The 8,128-nt window shown below is 41.4% G+C and overlaps 1 protein-coding gene across 1 annotated transcript; it reads right to left on the reverse strand.

The window, feature by feature from the left end:
* Positions 1-3,656: 3,656 nt before the first annotated feature.
* LOC110681313 (protein unc-45 homolog A-like) lies at positions 3,657-5,166 on the reverse strand (the record flags this gene model as incomplete). The annotated part of the gene is given in 6 exon segments (XM_021857071.1): positions 3,657-3,871; positions 3,874-4,159; positions 4,161-4,466; positions 4,468-4,851; positions 4,853-5,065; positions 5,068-5,166. Coding segments are annotated over 6 exon segments (1,503 nt in total), but the record flags the coding sequence as incomplete, so codon positions are not given.
* Positions 5,167-8,128: the final 2,962 nt, after the last annotated feature.

The raw sequence follows: 8,128 nt of genomic DNA on the forward strand, positions 1-8,128 counted from the left end.
CAGACAAATGGCCAGCCTCTCCGGGCCCATCTTTATGAGTTCAGCTCCGATACCATCCTAACCAACAACTTCATTGTTCTTGAGCTGATGAATGGCATCCTTAACCTCCCTCAAAGTGGGGGCTGGTTGGTTTCCATCGCGCGCAATACTGACGAAGGCATTTGCTCCGTTGTCCCGTCCTTCATTGCCTGTGCTCTCAGCGCCATTCAGGTGTTCGTCGAAGTGCTGCTTCTACCTTTCGATCACCTCACGCTCGTCCGTCAAAATGCTCCCTTCCTTATTCCTGCACATCTCGGCTCGCGGCACGAAGCCGTTGCGGGATGCGTTGAGCTTCTTATAGAACTTACGCGTTTCTTGAGACCGGCACAGCTGTTCCATCTCTTCGCACTTCGTCTCCTCCAGGCGGCGTTTTTTCTCCTGAAAGAGGCGGGTCTGCTGTTGCCGTTTCCGTCTATAACGCTCCACGTTCTGCCGGGTCCCTTGCTGCAGCATGACCGCCCGCGCTGCATTCTTCTCCTCCAAAACCTCCTAGCACTCCTCGTCACTCCGTCCCACGTACCCGACGTTGCTCTCAGTTGCTTTTACTGTTTTCCAGCAGTCCTCAAGAGGGGCTTTATCCAGTCAGAGTCGATGTTAGCGCCACGATAGGTCCTGACGTCGATAATGTCGGAGAAGTGCCGTCCATCAATCAGAACGTGGTCGATTTGCGATTCTGTCTGCTGTGGTGATCTCCAGGTGTATCGGTATGGAAGGCTGTGCTGGAAGTACACTCCCGTGCAAAAGTTTGAGTTCACCCCCTCAAAAACATACAAAAGTTTTCTGTCCATATCTCTGTGAATACACGTCCAATTGAAACTCTTAAAGCCGCATTCGAAAGGCAAAGAGTTATTCTTCTTCGTATGTATTTTTCCAATAACATTTTTCAAATTTTGTATACTAAATTTTTAATTAAAGTTGTTACATTTTTCAAAAAACACCCTAGAAAATCATATCTAATTTTCTTTAATACCAATATTTCAAAGCAAAGTGTTATTAGAATCGTAATCTTATATTCCTTGAAGAGACCCCACGAAATTTTGGCGGAAAAATCTGGAAAGTATTCAAAATCAATGAAGCAGTCAGTCAAGTCATCGTGCAAAAGTTTGGGTTCACCTGATCAGCACGCACATAATTTTTGTCAATATCTCGGCCATTTTTCAACCGATTTTAATAGTTTAAAGCTTTTTTGAGCGCAAATAATGGCGCGTACATGAGTGGTCTGAGATTTCACAGATTTAAGTAAGTTCAGGTGAACCCAAACTTTTGCACGATACACCATACTGAGGGGTAAACCCAAACTTTTGAACGATGACTTGACTGACTGTTTTATTGATTTTGAATACTTTTCAGATTTTTCCACCAAAATTTCATGAGTGCTCTTCAAATTATATAAGATTACGATTCTAATGACAAATTGATTCAAAATTTTGGTCGATCCGATGCTGAGGTAATTAGATATGATTTTTCAGTGTGTTTTTTGAAAAATGTCCCAACTTTAAGTACAAATTTAGTACACAAAGTTCAAAGAATGTGTTTGGAAAAATACATACGAAGTAAGAATAACTCTTTGCCTTTCGAATGCGGCTAAGAGAGTTTCAATTGGACGTGTAATCACAGAGATATGGCCAGAACACTTTTGCATGTTTTTAGGGGGTGAACCCAAATTTATGCACGGGAGTGTAGGTGCTACGAATGGCCATATTCTTGGAGGCGGCGAAATCAATTAGTCGTAGGCCGTTTTCGTTCGTCAGCCGGTAAGCACTGAACTTTCCAATAGTCGGTCTGAACTCCTCCTCCTGGCCAACCTAAGCGTTCAGATCTTCATGATGATTTTGACGTCGCGGCTTGGGCAGCTGTCGTACTCACGTTCGAGCTGCGCGTAAAAAGCGTCTATATCATCATCAGTGTGGCCTTTGTGCCTCAACTTGCACATTCTCTCATTGATCGGCCACCACCCGATCAAGCGCCTCTGCATATCACCCATCACTTTAAAAGTTGTTCCCAGCTCGTGTGTGTTGCCGCAGCTCTGGTAGATGGTATGGTTACCTCTAAACACTCGCACCATTGATCCCTTCCAACACACTTCTTGCAGCGCTACGATGCCGAATTCGCGGTCCTTTAACACGTCGGCGAGTATGCGTGTGCTCCCGATGAAGTTGAGAGATTTACAGTTCCACGTACCGAGCTTCCAATCGCTAGTCCCTTTACGTCGCTGTGGTCTTCGGAGTACCATAGTGCGCAGTTTAGCTTAGAGTCCTTCTCTGACACTCGGACGATGATCAGCCGCCCCTGACATGGGGAACAGACGCTGCTGTGAACCGCTCCTAACATGGAGTACAGACGATCAAGGTTTGCAGAAGCAAAAGCAAAAGCAAATCCCCCCTTCCCTGTCAGCATACGACCAAAGTTCCCACCGGTGGTTGGTTATCCGATCTTCCCCAAGGTTACTCGTACCCCGGCCAGTACTACGAGGAGGTAGGGATAGGAGTTGCTGGGCAAGAGGGTAAGGACGACCGCACAAAGGAGTCCATATTATTCCTTCAGGTACGCGAGGTACCAATGGTACGCCATGCCCAGCCATTTACCAACCTTTCTGGTGCTTGTTTCGATAGGTCCCACTTACCCCGGGGTATAAAGATATTTTGGGGTATGTTAGACTATAGAAATTTTCATATGAAATGAAAACAAAACACCTGTTTTTCGTAAGCAGCTTACATTATATTCGATTCAGGAAATAATCTGCGGCTTGAAGTTTGCCTACCTATAGGGGCACAAATCCACGGCATTCTTTCACCTGACCCAGACTTGACCCAGTGACCCACCGGAATAACTTCGTCCACAGGAACATTTCCGAAATCCTCTGGTCACTTTTAGAAACTAGATATGCGAGCCAGTATACTGCCAAAATATTATATGAATCCATTATGTATTTGCTGAGAGATGAGGGTTTTAGTATTTTTGCATTAATCGCATCAGTTACCAGGTGAATCCTGATCATGCAGCTTCGATCCTTCCCCACTAACAAAACTCCTTCCCATGACAACCATGGATATGCAGAGGTGTACTCGGTCTCTAGTAACAATGGATGTCATACCAACATTCCTTCCCTTCCACGATGACCTTAAGGACATGGCCGGCGCCGTTATAGATTTTTTAATGTTTGGGAGTTCTCGAGTGTACATTGAAGATGGAAAGCTACTCTCAAGCTTCAAGGTTCCTTGTACTACTTCGATTATTCTGGTAAATCACGGAGTAGCAACTACGAATTGTACGGTCATCTATGCTTATGCTACACATGGCAGTCTACTCGAACAGAATATAGTGCGTTTAGTATTATGCGACTTCCATGGAAAAAGCCTCAAGAACTTAGAATGCTGTCTACTAACTACCGCGGTGCACCGACTTAATTAGAGAGGATGAATAAAAACCGTTCAGACTTGGATAAATATTTTATTACGAAAAACACTAAACCTAGTTTTGATCAAACTCTTAATGTAGTTTTAAAAAATTAAAACTAAATTACATAAAAGTCGGAAATGAACAACTTTTCCCGTGTAATGCACTTTCAGTACGTAGTTTTTGCTTGAGACCGGTAATCGTCTTACTCATCGATCTCTTCAATTGTCCGCATCCTGCTTTTGCTGTTCGAATACATCAGGGGCCATATCAGCATCCTTGTTCTCCTCAATAAGGCGATACTCTTCGGCAATCTTCAGGCACTTTTGTGCCATTTCGATGGCCTTGGCTCGTTTTTCGTCGTTTAGTTGCGTCACGCCATACAGCATCCGTAGTAGATCTGTATCGAAAATTTTCTCTGCCAGTGTTTTATTAGATTGATGATATTGTAAATGATGACAGTGCCACGGTATTGCACTTCCGGGCTCGGGTTGGCAACCAACGTGTTGAAGGCTTCCTGCCAACAGGTAGGGCTGAATGCTTTTTCGCAGCAGATGTCACTAACCGATGTAAGGTAAGCCAGTGCTCCCGATGCGGCAACTGCAGTGTCCTCGTCTTCTTCCATTGTAAGCAACACCAAGAACTTGACTCGGTCATTCTCGCCTTCATGCATCTTGACAACGTCAGGGGACTGAACCATATTACACATGACTTGAGTAGCTGCCCCGCTGCAACATCATGTGATCCTCTGTCATGTAAGTTTCGATTTTGCTGATACCTTGTTCTTTGATGATGCGCTGTCGGGTGGATTCGTTCATAGACGCAAGATTGCAAAGAGCCATCAATGCTTCAAAGTTCTCCAACGAGGAACAGTCTGGATGCAATTGATTGAGTAGAGGCCTTATGACTTCCAGATTTCTCTGACCTGGGAAAGCAGTTTCAGGATTGATTGTGATGCCAATGCGAGACAATGCTTGAGCAGCGTGGCGCTTTCCGTTGGCGGTTCCCTTCAGAGATAAAGGAATCAGTACCCTTAGCTCCGCCTTGTTGAACCACCTTTCCGCGAACTTCTTGCTCACTGCAGAGTGCGTTGAAAACACGAGCAATCATTTCTTTACTGTTGTCGCTTTCAGTTTTGCATAAGGCAACCAAACCGGAAGTAACTCCTTCATTAGCGAGAACTATTATACGACCACTCACAAAGTCCGGGTCATCCAACTCGTGTTCTTCCGGAATGTGATGCTTTGCGAACTTGGCAAGTTGTACCAATTCCGGAAGAAGTTCCTGCTTTTCGTATGCGTTGACCAAATTGACCAGCGTGGTTACGACACCATAAATCGCCGACTGATCTCCAGTTTTGGCCAGTTCAATCAGCGCTTGTATGGCGGCACGATCTTCGACCAATTTCTCCTTCACGTTCAGCATCCAGCGTGAGATAAGCCAAACCTTCGGCGGCAAACTTTCGAATGTCTTTATCTTTGCCGGGCTTGATCAAGAACTTCCGACAAGCTTCGGCAAGTTTCTTCGTCGAACCGTCGGCGAATGGGCGAATCGATGCATCCAAACCACCCGAGCTTCCCAGCTTGCAGAGGCCAACCAAAGCTCGAACACGGATTTCCTCGTTTTTGGAAAGTGTAACAGCTTCTTCAGGATTTCTGCACCAGTTTCGACCCAAAGCCCTTGGCCCTTGTCCTTCTTAGATGCAGCGGCGATGATACATTCACATGCAACCTGCAATTAGGGGAAGAATTGTAAGAATGGTGTTAAAAAAAATCAGTTCAATTCCAATTCCAGAAATAATTCCCGAATGCCTCAGTATTCGAAATCGAATGACATCATAGTTTTCATGTTTTTTCAACAATTTTTGATAAAAAGTTCAATATTTCATTTGACTTTTAAATATTCAATTGCATGCTATGATTTTTTGATGTAGTTTCTTCAAATAGCTATAAAAGTTTTTTTTCACAATTGACAAACTTTATGCAATTTCAGAACATCAGAAGCAGCACACGCAGAGAACTGACAATCGAAATTCATGCATTTTGCCTTATGAAAGATGGAACGGTTATCGCAATACAAACGCTTTATGTTTCGTTTTAGCATCACTCAACACCAAGGCGTCGATAGGCGCGAGGTGTACGACCGAGCCTATCGATCGCAAGGTCCTTGGTTCGATTCCAGCTTGCCGCGAAAACTATTTTTGTTTTCAATTTCGGTTTTCATAAGGTAAATTTATGAATTTCAACCCGATTCCTTGTGGCGAATTTTCATAAGGGGTTCCTATGTTTATCGATAGTCCATTTGCCTGAGTGCATTCCTTTTTTATGCATATAGATTAACAATTTTTTATTACTTTTTCAAAATCGACGTACACTGCCGTTATACGCATAATTGTCCCATGTTACTTTTTGGTGCATTTTGACTTTCTGTCATCAAACAGTTTATTTTTACGTATAGTTTTAGAAAACACTTACCAAAAATTAACTTTGTTCGGAAACTCAATGAAAAGCCAGCCAAGTCATTGGTCCCATTGTTGAATTTCCACGCATAACTGTCCAACTACTTTATTTCTACGCATAACTGTCACACTATACAATTCGCTGCGCTAATCTCGAACAAAATATTCAGTTGTCAGTTTTGAATTAGCTGGTGCTTAGGAAAATCGTTTTGAACATCTTTTAACGTTGGCTTTACATCCATGTGCAACACAACCTGTTTTATGTGTTTGTATTACCGGGGGTGCATTCATTCCTTCATGCGAGTCTAGACCTGACATCAAACTTGATTGAAATTTTCAATATCAAAAATATTATTTCCCAATCCGTTTTTCAATGAATTTCAGTTGAATTTTCAGGGTCAATCACAAATTTTTTTGAACCCCGTCATCGATTAGAAAATTCACCGTGATTTTGGATTCATCACGAGGAGTAACTGAATAATTCCACTTAAAGAATCAAGTAAACACTTTAATTTCGAGTTCATGGCTTGCGACATATCAACTTCATGATAAATGATAAGTCTAAATAAAAATAGTTCGACCGTTTTTGGATGACTTGGTCACATGCTGGGTTTTCCGAAATACCGTTTCACTGGTGGAATTGGCCATTATATTGGCGAATCTGAAACCTGGCTTTGACATATCAATTTTCAATGAATTTGGCAAATCAAGTCTACAGGTGGTTCGAATATATTTGAATAACTTGACCACATGTCAAATTGTCCTGAATTCCCGGTTCCCTGGGGGAAAACATCAAACTTCATAATTTCACAACTCAAAGCTAAAGAAGGGTAACACAGCGTAAATAAAAATGACATTTTCGCAATGTCTCTAGGATCAAATTATGTGTCTCGAGTAGATTTGGGGTTGCTGAATCTAATGCTATTTTCATAAATGTTCCAGCACGTCACAATTTTTAGCTACAGTCATCGAAGTTGTATAAAACACGAGTTTTATTGATGTTTACATAAAATTTAAAATAAAATTTATCAAACTTTGTTTGTGATCTAATCACCAAGCATGCTAGTTTGCACTTAAAACTTTCATTTTAGATACAATTTGGTTGAAATTACACGATTAAATTTAGATTAAACCGGTTTTTCCAACATTTCGCGAACTTTACATCATTTGTCCATTTAATTCAATTGCAAAGTATATGTAATGTTTAGTTTTTCGGTAGTGAACAACCCTCTGAAACTCTTTGTAAAATGACTGCAATAAAACGAATTCACTACAGGTAAAACTTCAAATTATTTGTTGTTCGTCATCCAAATTACAGTCACTCGGACTTCCAGAAACCGAGACACAGAGCCCAATCTTGAGCATTTTGTATAGAAAAAATGCTGTTTGGTTATTGCTTTTGTGTCACTGACTGTAAGTAGCTCTCGTACGGTTTTGATAAAATTAATTAAGAAGAATCATAACATGTCTTCTGAAACTGTTTTGGCAATGAATTCCATTTTTCACATTTTTTCGCTGTGTACATCACTTAAATTTTGCATACAATCAACTTGCGTTGAAAAAAAGGTAGTTTCGATTCTATAACATTCCCCAGAAAGCTGAAGCCTTTGCGTGTATCTCATATATGACAGGCTAACGTCTTATGTGGATGTGACATAACAAGTACATAGATATTCATGATTATTGTTCATACAGTAAATTCCCATAAAATGTACAAACGATATGTTTAATTCTACACAACACATTTCTTTCAGTATTATCTTATCAATGATATGGGCGAAATATATCGATGGAGAACTCGTATGGTAAGGTTAGCATAAAATGAGTTGGTATAAAAATATTTGGCATAACTGTATGAAACACTGAGTGGCCATTTGGCATAATGACCATTAGGCATCCCACCATAGTCATGCTCCTTGTTTCAAATAGGATGTATTTCACATAATGGTACCGCGGGGCAAGTGGGTAAATGGGGTAAGTGAAATAATTGATATATTTAACTGAATATGTGAATTAACGTCTTAAATTCATGCGTAAACCTTTGAGGCCATTGAGAACATTACGATAGGTAAGAGATTTCTGAGATTTTCAGCCATTATTGCATAATAGAGCGAAAGATTGTTAACCTGTCAACTATAACTCCGTAACAAGTTGGCGGCGTGCAATCTTATTTAATATTTTAGCGGAAAAAAGTTGCGGACAATAATTTCTGTACCACTTATAAGTTGCCCCCTC

The sequence above is a fragment of the Aedes aegypti genome, unplaced genomic scaffold (genome assembly GCF_002204515.2).
Source record: "Aedes aegypti strain LVP_AGWG unplaced genomic scaffold, AaegL5.0 Primary Assembly AGWG_AaegL5_hic_scaff_700_PBJ_arrow, whole genome shotgun sequence".
Lineage (NCBI taxonomy): Eukaryota > Metazoa > Arthropoda > Insecta > Diptera > Culicidae > Aedes > Aedes aegypti.